This window comes from Poecilia reticulata, linkage group LG20, assembly GCF_000633615.1.
Source record: "Poecilia reticulata strain Guanapo linkage group LG20, Guppy_female_1.0+MT, whole genome shotgun sequence".
NCBI lineage: Eukaryota > Metazoa > Chordata > Actinopteri > Cyprinodontiformes > Poeciliidae > Poecilia > Poecilia reticulata.
In genome coordinates, this window is record NC_024350.1 from 15,670,609 (window position 1) to 15,693,390 (window position 22,782).

The 22,782-nt window shown below is 37.8% G+C and overlaps 2 protein-coding genes across 3 annotated transcripts in view; one reads left to right on the forward strand and one right to left on the reverse strand.

Moving 5' to 3' along the window:
* Nucleotides 1-15,969, forward strand: part of oxsr1b (oxidative stress responsive kinase 1b) — a 45,177-nt gene extending 29,208 nt beyond the window's left edge. The window contains exons 5-20 of one of the 2 annotated variants that reach the window (XM_008396197.2): nt 2,660-2,715; nt 2,926-3,035; nt 5,153-5,215; nt 5,434-5,493; nt 6,785-6,886; nt 6,981-7,114; nt 7,363-7,411; nt 7,965-8,030; nt 8,109-8,231; nt 10,569-10,604; nt 10,756-10,935; nt 11,421-11,476; nt 11,588-11,640; nt 11,847-11,915; nt 12,442-12,506; nt 12,815-15,969. In XM_008396197.2, the coding sequence (XP_008394419.1) occupies nt 2,660-2,715; nt 2,926-3,035; nt 5,153-5,215; nt 5,434-5,493; nt 6,785-6,886; nt 6,981-7,114; nt 7,363-7,411; nt 7,965-8,030; nt 8,109-8,231; nt 10,569-10,604; nt 10,756-10,935; nt 11,421-11,476; nt 11,588-11,640; nt 11,847-11,915; nt 12,442-12,506; nt 12,815-12,889 (1,297 nt within the window). In that variant the 3' untranslated portion in view covers nt 12,890-15,969. The remainder of the gene's footprint in view (nt 1-2,659; nt 2,716-2,925; nt 3,036-5,152; nt 5,216-5,433; nt 5,494-6,784; nt 6,887-6,980; nt 7,115-7,362; nt 7,412-7,964; nt 8,031-8,108; nt 8,232-10,568; nt 10,605-10,755; nt 10,936-11,420; nt 11,477-11,587; nt 11,641-11,846; nt 11,916-12,441; nt 12,507-12,814) is intronic. The other variant, XM_008396198.2, reaches the window with a different exon arrangement.
* Nucleotides 15,970-17,309: 1,340 nt separating this feature from the next.
* LOC103456561 (solute carrier family 22 member 13-like) lies at nt 17,310-22,430 on the reverse strand. The gene is made up of 10 exons (XM_008396195.2): nt 21,987-22,430; nt 20,908-21,011; nt 19,888-20,036; nt 19,557-19,728; nt 19,328-19,448; nt 19,136-19,230; nt 18,844-19,058; nt 18,640-18,748; nt 17,590-17,784; nt 17,310-17,479 (listed from the first exon to the last, which is right to left on the reverse strand). The coding sequence occupies exons 1-10, from the start codon at nt 22,380-22,382 to the stop codon at nt 17,416-17,418; spliced, it is 1,620 nt and encodes a 539-aa protein (XP_008394417.1). The 5' UTR covers nt 22,383-22,430; the 3' UTR covers nt 17,310-17,415.
* Nucleotides 22,431-22,782: the final 352 nt, after the last annotated feature.

Sequence of the window (22,782 nt, forward strand, 5' to 3'; positions counted from 1 at the left end):
ATAAAGCTTGAATGCACATTAAAGTAATGGTTTGTATCTGCAGCATTCCTTTTCAATGAATTTTAACAAGCTAAGAAGAAGCAATTTACCATTATAGAGAGTGGACTTGTCAAATAAAGATGTCGGTAAAAAAAAAAAAAAAAAAAAAAAATCATACCGAGCTTAGAAAACTTTTTGTAGTCACTGACATAACTTCAAAACATCACACAATGTGTCTGAGCAATATGAGTGTTGTAGGTGTGACAACTATTGTTGGCTGGTCCCACCTTGTTCTGGCCAGGAATACCACAAAAGCAGCTCATCGAAACGGTTTCCCTCCCTAAATACATCAACAGTAACCCAACATTTTTAGCAGATTAACTCAACTTTGCTAAGCTTGGTTGGTTTCTTCTTGATTAGTGTCAATGACATTTTTCTAAAGATAATGTGAAGGAACGTCGGACCTGTAACAAGTACAGTAGCACATCGTTACGCATGTATGTAGCAAATGTCTAAAACGTGCATATGCACCAACTCACAAGTAGTTTTCCTGTCACAGACTTTATCATCAAACCAAACTGAGAAATATTATAATCTAAAGCATTTAGATCCCAAAAAACTAAGCAGATGTTATCTATAAGGGGGCAAATACTTTTCATGATGCAAATACTGCATCATGACGTTTGGCACTTTGTTTCAAGCTACTCCAACATTAGCTACGGTAATGAATCTAAGTATTTTCCTCCTTCTGTTGTCTGTCATAATTCATCATTTATATTCATATTTGCATTGATACACTACCATCTTACTCTTCACTTAACCTCTAGGTCTGTTTTAGCATCAGATAAGGTATGTCTTGCTCTACATGATGTGTTCAATTACCATACATTTGCTCTTAAGATGATGCTAATTATACAGCCTCAACAACATTCTCAATATCATACCAGGGTCACTCAATGACGTGGCATTGGAATTAATCCATTTTACATCAGTTTTTTGTTGACGTATAGGTTTTAAAATGTAAATGTGTGAACTTGGATATACCTTTTGAATTATATACAGATCAAGATCGCCTCAACCCATCAAGTAAATTGTAGATTTCCTCCATCTAATGAATGACTGACTGACTTTAAAACTACATTCACTAAGAAACTACATACATTAAGCATTCACTAACCCCAACCCTGCCTTTAAACCAGGATGTTTTTCCTCTGGAGTCATTTTCTGAGGTGGTGTCCTAAATGACCTGCTTTTACTTGTTACTGAGGGCTACGTGTGCTCGTATCCAGAACGTGCAAAAATCTGAAAGATAATGCAACCTGGTATCACCCAGCCGCAAAGTGACAGACTGACACACTGCAAATATTTCGAGCTCAGACGTCTATTTCACAGCTCGGTCTGTGGTTTTACAAGCCACTTGCGCCGAATATCTTGTCTTCTCATTTTGCTCATCCGTATCCCCTTTCTTCTGAATCATCGTTGTCACCATCATGACAGCTGTGTAATTAAAGTTGTCTAGACATAAATGCTCATCAAAGTTGCATCACACGTAGGACATAATCAGCTTTTTTTTTTTTTTCATAAACTAGATCCTTGAAGGCAACTATCTACAGAAAGCATTGTAGCATTCCCTGTCTGCCTATTCCTTAACATGGGAATTCCCTTTTTTTTTGGCTGTTAGGAACATTAGCTGCCTTCATCCCCTTGGTGATTGCCACTCCTTGTCGCTTTTAGACACGTTTTGGTTGTGTGCTAATTTATTGAAGCCCTTCTTAGTGAAAATAGCCTCTTCACTCAAGCATACAGCAGCATTTAAACTGGGATCTGAGCTCTTTGTGAACATCTCTTCAGTAAATTATGTCCGATTGGTAGCTTTTATGTGGAGATTACCTTTAATCTTTCTTTGTAATTTGTTTACATGAAGACATCTACTTTTCCAGATGATGTAGATTCTGTAATAATATATTTTCTTCAATATTTATTTATAATGTGTCCTGGAATACTAGCACAGATTTTTTTTTTTTTCTTTTCTGAAGCAGCAGAAGGATCAATTTTCTTGTTCCAGCGCCCCCATCTGGTGGCAATATAAAATTGCTTTATGGTTTAGATTTCTTTTCAGTCATTGTTTTTTCTAATGGTGTACTTTTAAGTCCGTTCAGGACAGATGCTTGTATAAACCAGAACAGCTGGATGTTGTTTCTGAAATGCTCTGCGACGGTTTGTTCTCTGCGCCCTGCGCAGTATTCATTCCTCTTTCTGTCCTAAATGCTGGATAGCAGAGACGCGCGTCGATAGTGACACTTGTGCTTTCCTCACTATTACATCCTCGCCTTTTACTTGACCGTCGGCCTCTATCTCTAAAAGTCTGTTGCTATGACGACACTGTCTGGCTGGCGAGATGGCAGTGTTCGCTGCGTGTGGCAGTCAGACAGCTGTCCCTGCTGAATCCTCTTATCACCAACAGGGGAGGCAGAGCAGGGATGAAAAATTTAACGGCAGACTATGCAAGAAATAAGAGAGCTGCAGCGTATGCGATTCAGAGCTTATGTGCCATTTTAAGACGAAGAAGAAAAAGAAAAATAGCAATTGTCAGTGATTTCTGATGTCAACCAAATGTCAGCTTCTTATGCTACTGTGTTGTAAGACATTTACTAAAATGAGGTTTTACTTACTTTTGCAGAGATCTCAAAGCTGGAAACATTCTCCTTGGAGATGATGGTTCTGTGCAAATTGCAGGTATTTTTTCCCCCAACAAAACATTTTTCATCTGCCTCTACTTGTAACACGTTATTTATAAAGAAACTCTTTATCTTCCTCCAGTAGCTTTTGGCAACTTTAACAAATATTTACGGTCATAGAAAAATTATCTGTCTTGACAATACTACTATTTCCTGCTTACTTTTGATTCTTCATTATTATTATTATTTTTGTTTCCTGTCTCTCTAGACTTTGGCGTCAGTGCCTTTCTAGCTACAGGTGGTGACATGACCCGAAACAAAGTGCGCAAGACGTTTGTGGGAACGCCGTGCTGGATGGCCCCAGAGGTTATGGAGCAGGTCAGTACTGTTTAGAATAAAAACGGGCAGTAAACCGAAAACTGTTCTTCAGGAAGTAAAGCAATCTGTGACAAAGCAACCATTTAGTAAGTATTAAATAACTTGAATGCAGTCTTTCCTTTTCGCAGTATTTATCACAGCAAAGGCTACTATTTGTGAATTGTCTGCAGTTTAAAGCTAAAGAATAACTTTTGACTATTTTGACGTTGTGAAATGTAGGAAATCTGAAACCTTTTTTATTAGCAAAAGGAAATTGTAAACACAATTTTTAATAATTGCATCATTTAAATATGAAGGTAATTTTGAATTTGAATTGAAACAACACAGTAACAATAGTCGGTAAAAGTTCTGGGAGCAGAAGAAACTGGTTCCTGAAGTTTTTAGCAGGGAATGTTACAATTGGGTTTCTGGCTCATCAACAATCCTGAATCTTAATTGATGATTTCACATTGTTCCAAATCTTTTTTTGTTGTTGTTGAGAAGTGTGGACTGCAGGAAGACTCTGCTGCTACAATGCCCAGTATTGCTGTTTAGCATAATCTTCCTAGGCTCCTAAAATCTGAATATAATCTGTATGCGTAAAAGTGCCATACTGCAACTCTCGTATGCATCCCGGCTCTAAAACACTTGAATCATTAGCATGTCATGCAACTCTGCAGAGGCCTGATAAATCATTCTATCAAGGTAAGTTGGAGAAATGGATGCATCTAAAACTTGAAGAATAGCAACTCTCAAGAACTGGACTTGGCTATTTCTGCCTTAGGCACAAATGCACCTCATGCTGTCACAGATTCAGGGTTTTGACCTCTGTGCTCCTAACAGGTTTGAAGAGTATGGTGACACCTGTAATTTTCTGTCTGATCTAAAGTTGAGCTATGGCTCGGAGAACGCAGTGGAAGCATCATCTTCCCCTTCCATGCCAGAACTTTATTTTGAATTTATGGATTACTCAGTAAATTAGGTTCACAAACGTTGGAGATGTTCCTGAGCCTACACAGCAACTTCTGCAGCAGAATTAAACCAGTTTTTTAACGTGCCTCTGAATCCAACGATCAAAGACTGCCATTAAATATCAACTTTTGGTTTGGCTCTTTTCCCAGATTTTTCAGATTCTTGAAATCTGGTTATGGTACTGTGAACAGCAGATGATGGGATATTTAAAGTCTTCCCTAGTATTTTATTGAGAAACATCACTCTGAAATCATCTCACCTTTATTTTTACTGCATTTGTTGCTGACTTGTGAACCTCTTCCCATCTAAGATCGTTTTGCACCTGTAGCTATTGACGTAGGAACCGGGTGGGGAATGCGTCCCATCCAAGAACTTCACCGCAGTGGAGAAAAATACTTGATTTTGAAATCTTCGACTCTCGTGCTTTTATTTTGAAGGTGCAACACAGCATCATGTCGGAGCCCTTTTGTGAAGGCTCTGAATGTTTTGAATGAGGTTAAACTTGTCTGTCGGGAATTTCACCAATATGACTTGTTTACAACGCCTAGTCTACTTTCTTGTATAGAAACCAAAATCATTTTGGTTCACTCATCTTAATCCTGCGAGGGTAGAGTAATGTCAGTGCAAGCAATGGCTAAACAAATCAGGTGTTGCCCTGATCGAGGATGATCAGGGCAACACCTGATCATCCTCGACTATTTATCAAGATGTATGACTATTATATTCCATATAATACCTAATAATGTCTAATCAGGAGAATGATAGAACACAGAGTAGTGATGCAGTTGAAGAAAAGTAATGTGGAGACACTGAGGTGAGCTCTTAAATTAGTTGAGTGAAATATGTATTAACCTGTTATTACTTTTTAAATATTATTTTATCACGAGAATAACTGGTTCACAGAAGAGATAGGAGAACCAGGTGGAGCTTCAGGGTGTGAGACAAGGTATGAAAATCATACTTAACATAATAGACCCAGAAAGGAGAACAGGTGAGGACTCATGTCAGGTTTATTTATTTATTTATTTATTTATTTATTTATTTATTTATTTATTTATTTATTTATTTATTTATTTATTTATTTATTTATTTATTTATTTTAACCGCCATTGTACTCAGGAGCTGTACCTTAGATATGCATCTGTGAAGCCATTTTGTATGTCTAGGAGCAGCAGTACAGCAGCAGTAGTAAGGAGACAAGAAAAGGAGAAGAAGGTACAGGGCTTGAGGTGAGGTCTTAAAATAATGAGTGAAAACATTTAATGTATGGTTAAGTTATGCTATAAGAAGAGTAGGCAGAACAGAGATGTATAATGCAAATCAGTTATTAAAAATTCTCATTCTGTATGATAAACCCCCCCCCCCCTTTTTTAGCTTTTGTAAGTCGCAAGCTGGTACTTTACATTACACTATGTAATGTGTTTACAAATACATTAATGTCATTCAGGGACATCAGGGGCTTCAGTCAGGAAGTCAAAGTGAGGGAGAGACAGGAGCAGAGCAGGAGGTAAGAGCGAGCAACACATAGCAGTCTAAAAAGATTTTGGCTCTTTTGCCTCAGAGATTTTCAACCTTTTGTGCCACAGTTCATGTTTGGCAAATTATTGAATGCTGAAAAGTGAGACAGCACACTGAATTCCCAGTGAGACATTAAGCTTGACTGTTTAGGTGTGAGAGGTATCATTTATTTATTTTTTGTTGCCAAACTTGCATCGTTCTAAACAGTTGTTGGAAAAGAATAAAGCTTCTTTTTTTTTTTTTTTTTTTACACTTTCTCGTTGGTGAAACTGCTGTTTTGAGTTTAAGGGTGCATTCATACCAGCCATGTTTAGTCAGCTTTAATTGAACTCTGGTTGTTTGTCTAGGCAACCGGTTCATTCTGGGAAGGGTGAATACGCAATCAAACTGATGCAGACCAAAAAAACAAAAAAAACAAATCTACCTTTTCTAAAAAAACAACAATCTTAGTCTCAGTTTTAGTGAAATCTGGTGCAGTTAGAATGCATATGTGGATCCCAAAAACACCGGACTGCTTGTCAAGCGAGCTATAGCGCCCACATTCCGGGTAAATACAACCTAAACAAACGCAAGAATCTAATGGTAGAGGGAAAAATAGGTTGGGGTCTTTTTCCAAAGAGAAACCCTAAAATCTGGCACCACGTCATTTGTGAATAAGGAAGTTGTGCTCATGACTTCTTCAGAGGTTTTGTGTCATTTCCTTTAGGAGCCGTTGGTGCAGCACCACCACAGGTGAAGGGGTGAACAGATTTTTCAAAGGGCTTGAATTGTTTGACACAGTGACATGAAAAAAAGTCACAGCGGACTGTAAAAAAGGTTTACAACAAACAGCAATTCATATTGGTTCACGGGAACCGAAAAACATTATATATACAGCAAAAAAACTTCAGTTATTATTCTTATTATTCTTCGTTGTGTTAATGTTTGTGTCATTTCATTCAAAGAAATTGCAATCTGAACATCAGCAGTTAGAGAGTAAGTCTATTTGGGGATCAATTGGTAGTGCCAGCTTCCTTCACTAGGGGGCTTCCATGCTCTCTATTCAAAGCAGTAATTTCTCATTATTTTGTCTCTTCTATTTTCAAGGGTGTATCAAGAGCACTTTTGTCACCAACACAGAGGGTATAGTGAACCTTCATACCACTCGAAATAGTGGTTTTATGTTCAGTTAGAAGACACGTGTCTCTCTCCTCCTTTTGTTTTACTTTTTTTTTGTCTCTGCGGAGCACTACGCATTTTTTCAGTTACAGTTTTACTGAGTACTTCATTTGCTTTCTCAGGTGAGGGGATATGATTTCAAAGCCGACATTTGGAGTTTCGGGATCACAGCTATTGAGCTTGCCACTGGAGCCGCACCTTATCATAAATACCCACCAATGAAGGTCAGAACACTGCTGGGATGTCTGTTTATAGAAAAAATCAATTTAAAACAAAGACAAGAATATTGGTCGTTAAAAACATTTCTGGTGTTTTCAGGTCTTGATGCTGACACTGCAGAATGACCCACCATCTCTGGAGACTGGTGTGACAGATAAGGAGGTGGTGAAGAAATATGGCAAATCTTTCAGGAAGATGATCTCCCAGTGTCTACAGAAGGAACCAGAGAAACGGTGTGTTGCCTTGTGAGGAAGTCATATATAACACACACTTCTTTAGAGAAGCTTTCAGTCCACATCCGTCTGTTTTTGCGGTGTTCTAGTTAGCTCTTTTATAAAGCAGTGGTAGTTGGTTAACAGTGGATTTACTCTGGCTTGTACATAATTGTCATTTTCTTACTTTTGAATTTACTGGTTTTATATGTCATAGTATTTTACAGAGCTGTCCGTAGGTCTTTATTCTTACATATCGTGTTTTTCAGGCCAACGTCATCAGAGCTGTTGAAGCATAAATTCTTTCAGAAAGCAAAAGTAAGTGTTTCATTTTTTTAAACTCCAAGTAAAAGCAGGGAACCTGTACTTTGTTGGGATCATTCAAATCTAAAATAAGATAAAGGAAGTTGATTCTTACGGCACATATGGTTTCTTCTTTTTTATTCTTTTCATAACTCTTGCTTTGTTATTTTAGATCAGCTGCATTTTTTTTCTTACTGGAATTTCAGGCCTTTTAAAGACATCCCAGTCTAGAAACAACAAATTCATTGACTAGTTTTGCTGCATCAACTTGCTTTCACCTATTTCTAATTTTGGCTGTGATGACTGGGTGGAAAAGGGATGCCCTAGATACATGTTTTTAATGAGAGCATTTCTTCTTCTGGGATTATTTCAGACGGAAGAAAACAAATGTGATTCTTGTCTCCATAACTGTGAGAAGTTCATTTGCATAACAAAAAAATTCAGTCCAAATACAACCTGGGGGACTTTGTTAGATGCAATTCTCGGCTGAAGAATCTTGTGCGAACAGTAGATGTCAGGCTTTGTCATTCATTATGTTAAAGAAAATGGCAATTCTCTCTCCTTTCAGACCCATGAATACCTGCACGAGAAGTTGATCCTAAGGGCTCCTACAATAACAGAGCGATCTAAAAGGGTAAGGCAAAGCAACGGATATGCTGCGTGCGCTTTCTGAAATCATCAGAAGGCAAGCTCAGTTGCGCTGTCGCGTCAGGTACGACGAGTGCCTGGTTCCAGCGGCCGGCTCCATAAAACGGAGGACGGCGAATGGGAATGGAGCGACGACGAGCTCGACGAAGAAAGCGAGGAAGGCAAAGCGGCTGTCGCAGCTTTAAGAGTGAGCTAAACCCTCCCTCCCTCTCTGTCACAGGCACACATTAACACTTTTTGTTACTCCGCGTGCCGTGTCTCTTGATCGCTGTACTCTGATGAAGTTGTCGTCCTCGTGTCTGTGCAGCAGCATGTTCGTCCATTGTCTCTCCACTGAGCCTCTCTGTATGTTGTCTTTGACGCAAAGGAGCAGCAGGTGAAGCCTGTTAGCGCCCCGAGGCGACAAGTGCGCTTCGCCCACCCGCTCGAGCTGCCTACATCCAGGGTTGTTCACTTGTCACAGAAATACAGATGGCATTGCCCTAACAAGGAAGGACTCTCGCATGTTGGCCCTCACAGCTAAGAAAGACAGTCGACTGCCATTAGTGTGAGATAGCTGTGCAGGTGTCTTGACCTGTCAGACTTTTTGTTGTCCTTTTAAAGTATTTCATTGGGCTTCAAGTTAGCAATTTAATTGAAAGCTTGTATTTGATTCTCTAAGTCTCTAAGTTTGATTACTGTTGTGAAGTGGTTGTTTAGTTATGTGGCATTTATAAACAAAAGCAAAAGTAAATGCTTAGCCATTGGTTCATCCCTGGATTGTGTGGGGAGGGGGAGAAAAACTACTTAAACAATCAGATTGGACAGTGCATTTTCTGCTGGTCATCCTGAAAATGTAGTTTTACTTCTGTTCAACAAACACATTTCTTTTGGTTCTTCCAGAAATGCCAGCAGGCTCTGAACTCTTTACAATTAATTCCAGCAATAGAGTGAAGAATAGATTGAACAGTTTGCCAGTGAGAGATTCCTGTCCTGGAAGCCATCTGTATTTCTACTTCTTTTTCTCTTCCATCACTGTTGTTTTTACACTGCCTAAATTTAATGAGAGCAGCAAATTACTTATCTTTGCAGTGCTCCTTAAGCAAAACATTGACCTCTGACCAATTTATTCCCAATAAATCTTTATTTGTGGTCCCATGTTGGCACACTGGAATTTCTGCCATTTATTTTAAGTTTAATGTTAGATCTGCATCCTTTTACAGTGTTCCCAAAAGTCAAATCAGTTTGCCTTCATTTAGCCCACAATGCTTTTTTTTTACCTCCTGACTCCTTTCAGTTTGATTAACCTTTGAGGCACCTTTTAGTAATATTTATTTCTTTATTTCATGTCTTATTACTTTTGCTTTCTATGACTCAAAAGTCTGTCACCTGTCAAACATGTCTTTTAGCTTAGCCACATTCACTCCACTTTTTATATCGAGGCCAAAACTTACAATTTATGAAAAATATGTGGTTACATTGGGCGTCAATTGAAGTTTGCAAAAATGTTTTTTTTTTTTTTTTTTCTGAGCCTCAAGGTGCCTCATAGGTTCAACTGGACTTTTTTTTTTTTTTCAAAAAATCAATTTGAACCTATATCCATCACTTTTTTGCTTCTTCAATCCCACTTAACACTTCTGCTCTGCTTCTTCTACTAAATCTAATTGTGCAAGATGTGCCGTCACTCGTTTACAGTTGTAGTCATATGTTATGAATTGATTCCTCAGGAGAATGTCTTGTTTAAAAACAAAAAAAGCCATATTCTAATGTGATAGGATAAACTCAGATTAGGTTAATTGGCATCAAAGAGATTAAAGAATATCTGGGTCGCAGCAAATCCAAAACAGTAAGTCCTGGTGGACTCGGAAATCTCAAAATATTCACCCATCTGTCGAAAGAACTGAAATATTATCCACTGACGCACCAACCGTGAATTTAGAAGGTGATATTTTGGTGCTTCATAACACAACGTTTGAAATGCTGCACTTAACGAACTTCACTTCATTAGTCCCAAGTTGTGGCTGATCAATGTTTTTTATCTACAGAAGTAATTTTGAAGATTTTGTTCAACAAAATAAAACAACTTCCTCATTTTCCAGATTATCATCCACCAGACCTTATCGGTGTCAATAACTTGTAAATTAAATCCATATTTGGTTGATTTATTTACATCATCTTTAGTTCCCCTAATATCAAGTCGAAGTAAGTGTCATTCATTCGTCTCTCACCACTGGCTCATTTTCAGACCCTGACCCTGGTTTGGATTTTCAAGTAGAAAATTAAATCAAATAAAAGTTATTAGAAAGGATTTCAACTATAAAATAAACAAATCCTTTAATTTTTGGCAATAAAATCTCTGTAGCCAACAATAAATCTTCACTTGACTTCACTGTAGCTGGAAAATGGAGCTGTAAGGCCAATGGACACGTCCTTGAGGAAAGTAAACGAGTGATCCGTTTTAATGCGTTTTATTAGTTAGTGTTGCCGTTCTGAAAATCTGTCTCCATAAATTCCTTCTGACGTTTCTTCCGTCTGTCATCAACAGTCGCCAAGAGTGAAGGAAGGCCCCCAGAATTCAGAGGTAAGTTTCAAAAGATTTATTTGAGCTTTCACGGGAAAATGGAGGAAATCTTTACGTTTTATCTGCTAAAGTCAATATGTTTTGAGTCGGTAAAAAAAAAAAAAAAAAAAAAAATGTTTTTGAGAGGCTCAACCAAATGAACCTTTTTCAGATTTTCCGGACTCCTGAGCCTTTAAGTAGTCACCTCCAGCCAATGCCTCCAGGTCAGGCTGAACTACCTCAGGCTGCAGGCCAACATCTACTGCAACCCACACAAGTCAACACTCAACCCCCGGCCCAGGCTGCATCCCCCTCACTCAGTGTTCCTGCTCCTGCTGGTGTTCCCACTCAGGTCAGTCTCCCCCCAACTCACCATTGTGAGTTTATTCTTTGCAACTTTGTTTTTGTGCAGTTGAAACAAGACATTTATTCTGCGGGGACAAAAAAAAAGACATTTTATTCTCACTGTCTGACAATAAATGAGAATTTCTTTTGAGCATTACCAGTTAATTTTAAATGAGATGCTTTCATTTATTTATTTTTTTTTGTACTTTCTTTACTACTTTCTTCGAATTTACGACTTTACATTTACTTCTTACTAACTAGCACTGCTTTCAAACTGTTAGACTTGGAGCAAACATTTGGATAACCTTCCAGAAGTTGGAATTTTGGTCCAGTCCTCCTTATTGACTCTGTCGCTATGCTTCCATCTATTTGTCAGGAGAATTTTGAGGAAACTTTTAAAATGTCGCCAAAAGAACAAAAAAGTGAATTAGATGGGTTTCCATCTACTTGCTTAGTTTTACTCAAATTAATTTGTTAAATTTGTTTCAACAGATCCCGGCTGCCTCAGGAGATATTAACACTCCTATTAGTTTGGTATTAAGGTTAAGGTACATCTTTTAAACTCATTCTAGGGGGCATATATTTGTATCTAACATCTTGTGAATACTTTTTCTTTTTTCCACCTGATTTTTTTTTTTTTATCATTTGTTTCTCATCAGAAATTCAAAGAAGGAGCTGAATGACATCCGCTTTGAATTTATGCCGGGAAGAGGTAAGTGTGGTTTATTTTTGCAAACGACTCAGAGAAGCTAGACTCCTGTCTGATTGTGTTTCCTTTATATTGTAGAAATCTCTTTCTTTAGTCATGTCCTTGTTGACTCCCTCCTACGAGTGTCACAAGATGTTCCTCTCTGTGCTGCATCAATACCCTCACGCTAAGCAGTGTGGGAATTGCCTAATGTTATGGCTTTTTCCCAGACACAGCAGATGGAGTGTCCCAGGAGCTGGTGTCAGCGGGTCTGGTGGACGGGAGGGACTTAGTAATAGGTGAGTGCGGCAACATTTTCTGTCTTTGGTTATCAAATTAGCTTTTGACCTGCTTTAAACCAGGTTCTTTTGTATGCTGTCACTAAGCCTTCTGCAGATAGAGCTATCACTTATTTCAAATTATTTTTTAAATTTATTTAACTTTTCTTGAATTATAACAGTGCAGAAGTTGGTCTCTGATTCAGGAGTGTGGCTAAAGGCCACTTAACTGGTTCCTCTTCCTTTAGACCTTTTCAGATCAAGGTTTTGAACTTGACCTGCAATCTAGAAAGATGTCAAATTTTGTAAAAAAAAACTTAACGGACGTGTACAAGTAAAAACCAGCAAACCCTGAATAGCTTTGTTTTGTATGTGTAATGCAAGTCCACCATAGCCAGGCTTTTTACACAGTCTTAAAGTATAGAATTTTATTCATTATTTCCACACTTTATTCTTTAAAAATGGCAGTGAAGCCATTCTACATCTACATTCTCTTCCAAGATTATTTTATCCATTTCTTTGTACTGAAACGTAATTTCTCTTTCAGTTGCTGCGAATTTGCAGAAGATAGTCGATGAGCCTCAAGCCCATAAAAATGTAACATTCAAACTGGTGAGTGAAACCTTTTTCCCATGTGGGTCATATTATTAATTGCAATATTACAGTAACTGTACTTCATTCATCCAACAAGGAGAATTTTTTTCCCTCCCAGATTTTCCAAGAATAGGAGTTTAAACCTCCTGCTTTGTGACAAACTTTACTGCTGTTAAAACCTTATCAATATATTTTGAAACATAGTGGGAATATTACAAATCTTCCCTCTGAGTTTTTTTCTTCCAAGGAGCACACACATGTACTTATTAAAACAGAAATAATCCAACTTGGTGAATATTTCCTGACTGATTTCGATCTCTTCACAGGCTTCTGGGGTGGAGGAATCTGAAATACCAGATGACAACAAGCTGATGGGCTTTGCTCAGCTCAGCATTAGTTAAACTGTTGTTCTACCTGGAACCGTGACTTGCCTAAAAAATGTGAAAATTAAAAAAAAAATTAAAAAAAATAGTTTAATGCATTTTTTTTCCTCTTTCCATGGCTGTAAAGAAACCACTACTGCCAAAGAAAATAGTACCATTTTGCTACCCATAGGATTATACAATACCACCTTGTTGAATTAGGTGGTCAGCCGTAGTATCAGAACGTACAGTGTGAGAATCGCTCAAAGTTTACAGTGTATATGTAGAAGGATTCGAGCATTTACAAGACAAATGTTTTCATCTAACATTCTGGTTCCTTCGTCCTGTTGTTCTCTCGTTAATATGTGACGCATTTGCACAATCTGATCCAACACCCTCAAATCCCGATGATCCTGATAAGTGTAACAATGCCTTATAACCATAAAAACTACTGAATGCACGTTTTGGAGACGCCTCCTCTTCCCGCATTGTGTCGTTTGAAATGCACAAACGTGGCTTCAAGTGCTGATGCCAAACTTTTTACCTTAATTTTTTTTTGAGTGCTGATGAGATGGAAAATAAAGTAATGCCAAAATATGATTTTTTTTTTTTTTTTTTTCAGTCTTTAATTTGTTTTACTGATTATAGCACCATTGTCTTTAGGTGATTATTAGCTCTAAACTCTCTCTCTTCTTAATAGTATAAAATTATGGTGTCATTTTTCAAAAACAGGTGATATGGGAACAAATTTGGGCCTGGCATATTTTGAACATGTAATTCTAGCTTTGTAGCTATGTGAAATATTGTTCCATATATTTTTGGTATCATTATATTTTTTTTGCATTATGTTTCTTTAAAACTCGCATCCCATCTGTATGAACTGTTTGAGTTATAAATGTAAGCGTTACTGCCTCAGTGGCGCCTCAAACGGATTGAAAAGTGATCAATCAAAATGGCCAAAAAGGAAATATTTCATTAGCTTAACTCTCTAGCTAGCTACATTTGCGTCTGCATTCCTATTATCAGTGTAAGGAGTAAATTAACAAATATTTTGCTGCAAGAATTTTTATCTATTTATGCAAAATTGATCCTCAAAAGTTGCAAATGATGAATGTCATTTAATTTCTGCAATTCTTACTTCCTCTAGAATTAGAATGCAAAATCTTTCGTTTGGAGCCCTTTCCAAAATGACATGCAATGGTTACGACTTTGCTACTCTGAAAACACCCGCGCAAATTTAAAAGCGGGTATACTTTTGAGAAACTGACTTTAGGTTGTGCAGATTTAGGTTTGAAATTATTTTAAGTAGACCAAGACGCTTGTTCCTGATGAGAAACGAGGCAGCCATGTCTCGAGAGCTTTGGAAGTATATATAACTGCTACTATTTACATTTTAAAAACGGTACGTCAAAAATGATTTATGCAGTCCATCTCATTTTCATGCTATATATGAAAATGAAAAAGATTCATAGTCACCTCCACAGTTGAAGCGTATGCAGAACTCTGGGGATTTTCAGTGCAGCAAAACAACCCGGTTCTGTTTGCAATTTCAGCTCAACAGGCTCATGCAAATGGGTAATGCGCAGTTTTAATATGTTTATTTCTCAGGAACTTTGTGTCACAGCGTTACAAAACTGGATTTAAAGGTATAAAATATTTTTGTCCTAAACATGTGCCCATAAGGAGGACTTATTTTTTCAAAGTTCAAAGCGCTGTTTCTTTTGGGTTTTTTTTAAACATATATATATATATATATATATATCAAACACTCAGAGTGTGAGCGCATGTTTTGACTGTTTTAAGCAATGGACTTTATACATCAGATTAACTTAAGCTGTGTATAATAATTGAAGGCTTTATGGTTTACATGAATCTTGATGAACTCTTGATACTTTGCTTAATTATTTGATTATTAAGGTCACTGGATAAATAAACATGCAAATTCTCAACTAACATACAAGTGTTTGTTTAAAATTAAACACTGTGCTGAGTTAGTGATGGTTCTTGCACAAATGGCAGCCTGGGCAATCTCCCTCTTTTCCAACCAACTGAAATGAAAGCATCCATCATCAGTCTTAGTGCACGATATGAGACAAAGAACAAAACCCATTACTGCTATCCTCAGCATCAATGGGGGCCAACCAACTTCGCATTGACTTAATATGTATAAAAGCAATAGAAAACTTGTTTAGGGTGCAACTGACAGATAAGTTATGTTTTTTTTCATATATTTTTTATCTGATGCCCCCTTTCTATTGCTCCCATGGGCAACTGCCCATATGGCTCAAATTAAAGATAAAAATGTACAATGGCTCTTCTGTTTTGGCTTTTTCGCATTCAAATGAGTTGATTTATTCTTCTGATATTTAAAACTGTGCTCTGGAAAAACTCCAGTTAATTCAGACTATCACCAGAAAAAAAATAAATAAAAAAATCCAAAAGCCTTCTTGACATTTTTTTTGTTTTGTTCTATTTAGTTGGAAGTAAAAGTGCAACAGCTGAACTCTTCTCACTGTCTGGTATTAGTTTCTGAATTTAACATTTAATTTTTAACAGGGCTGAAAATAAGTACTTGACTTAAACCTGAGGATGTAAATAATGTCATTTGGTTTTTATTTTGATGCCGTTTCACTCTGCATTGTGTTTCTGTCTCACGACATGATTGTAGGTTCCTCAAAATGTGGCGATTGGTTCTTTGAAGGCCTTTGATGTCAGCAACAATTTGTCAAGTTCTGATGTTTGTTCATAATTTCCTGTTGGAAAAATGTTAATGTCCTTGAAGATTTTGAACATAAGTTCTAAATCACTTTGAGTTTCCAAAATCTTAAAAGAATTGTCAACGTCGCTCATTAAACCCCAGGTGGGGGCCGTTTACAGTCACTCTCACATGCTTTCTCATTTTTGTTTCTTACAGCTGATAAATAAAAACTTAATTGTAAACAGTTGGACAAGCCCCATTTTTCTTGCAAATTTTTGCATCATTGACCCAGTCTGAGGAACTTGTGTATTGCATATAAAACAGTTAGGACTCTAGTGTGGTTTATCTATTTATTTAGATGATGATGTATTGTCACAACTCTCCAGATGCCATTTTTGGATGCCATCAAAAAAAAAAAAAACAATCTAAGAGAAAAGCTTTGTATTTTGCCTGTGAAGATGTAAACCTATGTGCAAGCCTTAAATCACAAATGACCAAGTGTATTTTTTTTTTATCTCTATTTTCTATTTTTTTATTTTTTAGCAGGGATTTAGGAGGTAATTTTGATTTAGATGTGCGTCCTAGTACATATAAAAAGTCCTGCAAGAAACTTGAGCAGGTGAAACGACAAAAAGCAGTGATCCTGTCTTTCATCACTTGCTGATGGTGTCAGATTGAGCCCTGCTAAAGGTGGTCAGGACTTTTATGATCGAGCCTTATGAGATTGTTTTGGTGTGTGTGCTTTGTGTAGACCGAGTCTGGCTTTAAATGGAGATAATCTTGTGGCTTTGTTCTTTTCTCGATCTTCTGTCCTTTTTTCCACACCGTCTAACAAAACTGTAGCAACTGAACAGGTAAAAGAGTAAAACAATCTTTGTCTGGGACTTAATTGAGGTCGTTATATGATTTGCTTTTCTGTTTATGTTCAGTATTTCCATTTCTTTTTGATTATTTTGGAGTTCAGGCATGTTTCTCTTATTTTTATTCATTAAATAATTAGTACATCTGCATCTTAGACTTTTGTCTTTTTTAAAAATTATTTAAGACTGGCGCTTGTGCTGCATTGCAGTTACCTGGGAAGTGGGAACTCTGCTCAGACCGGAGGTACCGGCGTTCTAGTTAAAAAGTCGGGATTGCAACACGGCAACGCCCATTAATATTCTTTACAGTACTTCTTACAAATATTTTTAGCTTACACCATTTTTAATTTGTTCGGCTTAGAGTTGTAGGCACTACATGTAACTGATTTAAGACGGACTCTCTTGTGTGTCTTGTAAGATAAATATGAATTCATCACATCTTACTACTGTTGATGTGATGAACGGCCATATTGGAGTGTGCGGTCCACCTCATGAGTCGTAACGGGGGGTAATTGGAGTTGCTCCCAGATTCCCAGTGGGCAAATTTTATTAGGGCTTTCCAGTTGAATTGTTTTGACTGGATAGTTGAAATTTCCCAGTTCCGAGCACAACTTGAACACAGCATTAAACTGCATATAAAGACAGTCCCTTGAAGAAGTATTTGTATCACTTTGACTTTCGAATGTTTTCTCACAATATTCATGTTTTTAATGAGATTTAGGAAGTAGGCCACAGTTACTTAACGGAAGAAAAGGTTTTTAGGAATTTTTCTAACAAATCAAAAAAGGGCGACATTTTTATCTAGCCCCCTTCTACTGTAGTCTCACAAATTAATAACCAACAAAATGCTTTAAAGTCACCAGTATAAATCCAGCTGCTCTGTGAAGACCTCAGAGGTTTGTTGGAGAACTTTATTGAACAATCACAAAGGCAAAGAAACCGTAGACAGTGGAGAAGCTTACAGCATGGTGAGGCTGGCATAAGACAACCAAGATAAACATTACAGTTTATGAACTCTTGACAGTGTCTTCAGTGCAACGTTGGTCCTCCAGTGGTCCACTTATTCTACGTCTACAAAAAAAACAACAACAAAAAAACAGGAAAGGAGCACATGCCACGAAGTTAGTCTTTAATGTATCAATTGCATTACCTAAAAAAATTAGTTGTTGTATTCAGCTTACCCGATCACAGTGACCTCCTGAAATTCAACATTGAGTGTTTCAGGCAGCAGCAAGCAGAAACCCCCAGCAGCCAATGGGACGATGCCGTACACCACCATGGGAACACTATAATGGTAGACCTCCAATAGCCTGACCAGTGGTGAGAGTATGCCAGCCACACGAGCACACATGGCGTTGAAGCCGACACCGCTGTGTCTACAAAAAAAAAAAAAAAGAACAATTGGACCAAATCAAAGCTGTTTACAGCTCTGCATTACTAAGCTCCACATATTGAAAGATGTTCAGAATAATTGTAATTCGGAACATTTGTAATAAAATAATTCTACTTATATTTAGGTGGCTAAGACAACTACTGAAACCATTCTTGCTTTATTGGTTTTTAGAATGAGTTATTGTTTCAATTGGTTGAGCTCTGAGAACAAAAAATACCTTTAAGGTCACAGCGCCCTGGCACAGCTGCTTAAATATTTATGACTGAAAACTTTTCCTTGATATCAAAGCAATAGATGACAAAGAATAAAACGTGTCTTCGTTTGTATGCCTGGCCTTTAATTGCCTTCCTTATTTTAATTGCCATCTCTCAAACTATAATATAGAAGGAATGCAGTTTAAGTACTACAGCTGCATTGCTGTAGTGGCTATACACCCTCGCGGATAAAATGCGCACCGATTGCAACACGTATGGAAAATTGAGACTTTCGTCTGCTTCCATTCACTGCTGCTATGTTTTATGCCAACTCTGCACGTCTCCCTCACAAAGTATTCAGAGGGTTTAGCTAATTGAAGAGGTGGGGAATGTGCATTAGAGTGACAGTTCTGGTAATAATAATAATAATAATTATTATTATTATTATTATTATGACATCTCCCTAAATATTCTTGGAATTTTATTTTATTGAATTGCAACTGTGAAGAATTATTTTGCATCTCCATCTTCCTTGGTGTACATGATGGCATTAGAAACGGAGGCCCAAACAGGCTGAAAGATATGCTTCATCACTGTCCTGGTTATTATAGATTGTGGAGCAAAGGCAGAAGGAAGAAAGTTACCTTAAATCTGTAGGATATAATTCAGCTGTGTAGACGTGGGCTGTGCTGCAGGCAGCCGTAGCAGCAAACTTTCCCAGCATTGCTATGACAGTCACCACCACTGGAAGATCTGATTGGTACAAGATACAAAGCATAGAGGTGCAAAACTGTTTTACACTTTACAGCAACAACAAATTATATACATAGACATGACTTTAAAGTTACCTTTTGGGACAACAGTGGCCACCAAACAAGAAACCCCACCAAAGAACAGGAAACCTGCTTCGCATATTCTCCTCCCAAAGCGCTGAATCAGAGTCAAGCCGGCCAAGTTGGCAGGAATCTCAATGAAGCCGAAGATGAGCTGCGTGAGGTAGATGTTTAGGCCGAAACTTCCGATATTTAGGCTCAGTCCGTAAAACAGAAAAGTTGCCGCAAACCTGGAATCAGATGCATTTAGTTTCCATGTCTGTTTGGTAGCGCTTAAAGATATGAACCATTTTTAAATGGGGCACACCAGTTAAGGGCCATGACTGCGGTATTCTTTCTTAAGTAGGCTATTCGGAAAATGTCCACCATGTTCTTTCTGTTCGGAGAAGGCTCTAAGTTCATCTAAAAAAAATGAGAAAAGAGTTGGTGGAAATTGTTCACATCAATTCAAAGACTTTCTAAATCTGGTTTTGTCAAAAGTCTAATTGTGGACGAAGACCTTATCAAGCAGATCCACTGTTACATTTCTCTTGTTAGCTTTGGCGGCCCTTTGGAGCTCCTTCAGAGCCGCCTGCTTGTTGCCCTGAGACACGAGCCATCGGGCTGACTCTGGAAGAAAACTGGGAGAAAAAAAACAACCATTTGTTCAGTTTGAACCCTAAATTTCCTTGAATTGAATTTTATGGTGTAAAATCTGTTTCTTTAAGAATAATATACCATCTGCTCACCATAACATGGTCACCAGGACAATGGCAAGAGGGCTAAAGAGCACCAGTTGCATGATCTTCCAGTTTGTTATCAAATAAGCAATCCCAGACAAAATGATCTGTCCGACTGAAAAGAAGCTCATAATGGACATCGTGCAGAGAGCCGATTTTGAAGGATCTGTCCATTCCACCACTGGAAAGTGGTAAAATAGGCTCGATGTTACATTTTTAAGTCCCCAAGGTTTGATACTTTAAAAACAAAACAAAAAAACTTGCCAACATTGCTGCTTCTGATATTAGGGCACAGAACAATACTCTTGAACATAAAGGAGAAACAAAACGATGAACCTACCCATCACAAATGTGGTCATGATAACGACACCAGTTCCACATAAAAATTTGAGAGTCATGTAAACGTAGATGTTTGGTGAGAAAGCCGTGCTGACGCTGAACAGCAGCAGGATGAAAACGGAAAGAAGGATCCCGAATCTTCTGCCAAACCTAAGGAGAGGAACATTAGATTTGAACACTTTCTACATTAGCTTGGTTGTGCTCTACTTTTTAATATGACAAATGCAATACATCCATTATTTTGCCAGAATCATCTTCAAGTGATTTAAAAGAACTCTGTATTTTGGCTGTTTCACAGTGCTCTGCAAGTTTGTTTCAGGTTTGTGAAGCATAAAAATCGAATACTGCTTCTTCAAATTTCGTTCAGATCTTGACGATGCGGAGCCGACTAGAATCAAAAGCACTCTCAGTCCAGAAGACAATGAACTGAGAGGAAGGCAAGCTGTAATTCGATACGGACTCAAGTCCACGTCTGAATCGAGACACAATCTTGACAATTTCAAATTCAAAAAACTGAGGCAATATGTAAAGGTAATGTTACATGTGATTTCTGGAATGCAGAAATCAACACTGTTGAAGAAACAGTCCAGAGAAACAGTCTGAAAGAAAAGTATTCAATGCAAGTCAAACAAATGTAAGTTTTGTATCTTCTTTTCAGCTGGCAATCTGGCTTAAACAACAACAAATGCAGCATAGCTTTGAAGGACGTGGACTTAATGAGGTCTTCAGGATGAACTGCAATGGTGTTCTTATTAAATACCCACTGAAGACCTTTGCTCAGCTTATCTAATCTGAGATTAGTTCGCAGGTTCAGATACTTGTTTTTCTCAGGTAAGATATTGTCTGCTGGTCACAACTCTGTAGAAACAACCTTTTCATTTTTAGCTCGTGTTCATTAATCAGAACCCTGTTTGAGATTTTTAAAGAACGCAACATAATTTGGTTTGGATGCGGAATGATGTTAAATTTGTAAAGCCTGCTCTGGCAACAGTTCTGCTGATGTTTAAAGGAAAAGTAATACCTGTCAGAAATCGCCCCAAACGTCAGCGAACCGACCAGAACACCAGCCATGTAGATGGACTGTGATGCCTCAATTAAACCACTTTTGTCACAAACCAGATTAAACTGCAAAAAGGAGCAATCGTTACAGAGACAATATAAAGATAGACATGAATAACCTGCAAAGTACGCAAGAGAAACACAGAAATACTGTTGAAGCCAGATATTTGAATAAACAATGAAAAAAACCCACATAATCAATCGCCTTTAACTTCCTTTTTTGTCTCACTGTATCTTCAGTAATTAAGGTTTCCTTCCTACGTGTATCTGCACTATAGTGTAGCTCTTATGCTGCTTTGGAGTATCTCCTTTCTTCAATGAAGAGGGGTCTTTTGACTGCAAGCTAAGACTTGTAAGGTCCAAACTTTTTGGCCCGCGAGCCAAAATTGTCAGGTTGAATCTACTCACAGGACACCTGCACATGAGAAAACTAAACATGCCATATTTCATTGTCTGATTTTTGTAGAACAAATATTAATAAAACAAATTTGAAAACCATTTTGTCTACTCACTAAGAAGGTTCAAGTGCATGATTTCTGAACCTCTTCAGAAATTCATAAATTTGTTTTTTCAGATTCGTTGATCCAAATATGGGGACATTGTTGTCCCCAAATATGGGGACAATTTTGTCCCCATATATGGGGACATTGTTGTCCCCATATATGGGGACATTGTTGTCCCCATATAAAAAAAAAAAGAAAAAAAGATTCCTTTCTGCTTGTGCTGTTGAGTCAAGTTTTCACTAGAAGGGTGGCTCCTTTTTACTGGTAAGGAGCCACACAAAATCCCTCAGTGGACAGCAAATGACCCTCAGGCCTTACATTGGGCATGCCTGCTGAAGATAATGATACTCTTCTTTCAACTTTTGGTGGAGGTTGATGCCCTCATTTTACAAAACAAGTTCCAAAACCAAAGTAAGTTCATCTCTTAGATCTAACCTTTGAAAATCCCAGCAGACATATTAATGGACATTTAAACAACAAATTTAAATAACTGGCTTCAACTGCACATTGTTATTTTTGTTTTTATTTTATTTTTTACCTCTGTCACAATGTTGGAAACACCAGGTTGGACCTCATAGTCCCAGCCACTGATGCACCCCGTTGTCCCGTTCAGGCCATACTTTTCAATCGTTTCCAAATCCAGATCCACAGGGGTGAACATTTTGCAACTTTCAAATCTTCCGTTCTCATCCACGGGGATGGTGAGATTCCTCTGCCTCTCTTTGGTTAGGTTTGGTCCACGCTCCAAAATCCAGTCAGTGTTACAGTGATGTGGGAAACCCATTCCAGTAAACACCTGGCTTGTCACGTCAAAAGCTGGGAAAATGCTGGGTATGCACAGCGCAACGAGTAAGCTTTTCTGAAACAAACCGAACGCCCCGACCTCCTTCAGGACGTCTCCGAAGCTGCTCATCTTGGCATGTGGCTCATCCATTAGCAGGTTGAGAATCTGAAGAAGGAGTAGAGACACTAAAGCCACTATTAAGCACGTTTAATAATTAACCAAGCACAGCTAAGATAAGCTCAAAAGAAGTAATGGTATGTCCTCAGTTCTTATTACTTCATGATCGCTCCAAGGACAATAAAATGCAACACAGCCAAACTGTTAGAATGGTTGATAACACTGATAACATTGATAAGTGTTATAGAAATAACTCTTCTGCAAACAATGCAAGTGAAGAGTTCAAACAAAATGGAGTTAAACAGATCATAAACTGCATTTAGTGTGAAATGATCTTGTCCAGAATTCATAAACTATAGACGTAGCGCATTTTAAATATAGCCGAGCTAAAGTACTCTCGTTGCTAAAACAAGAACAAATAAGCCATAAAAAA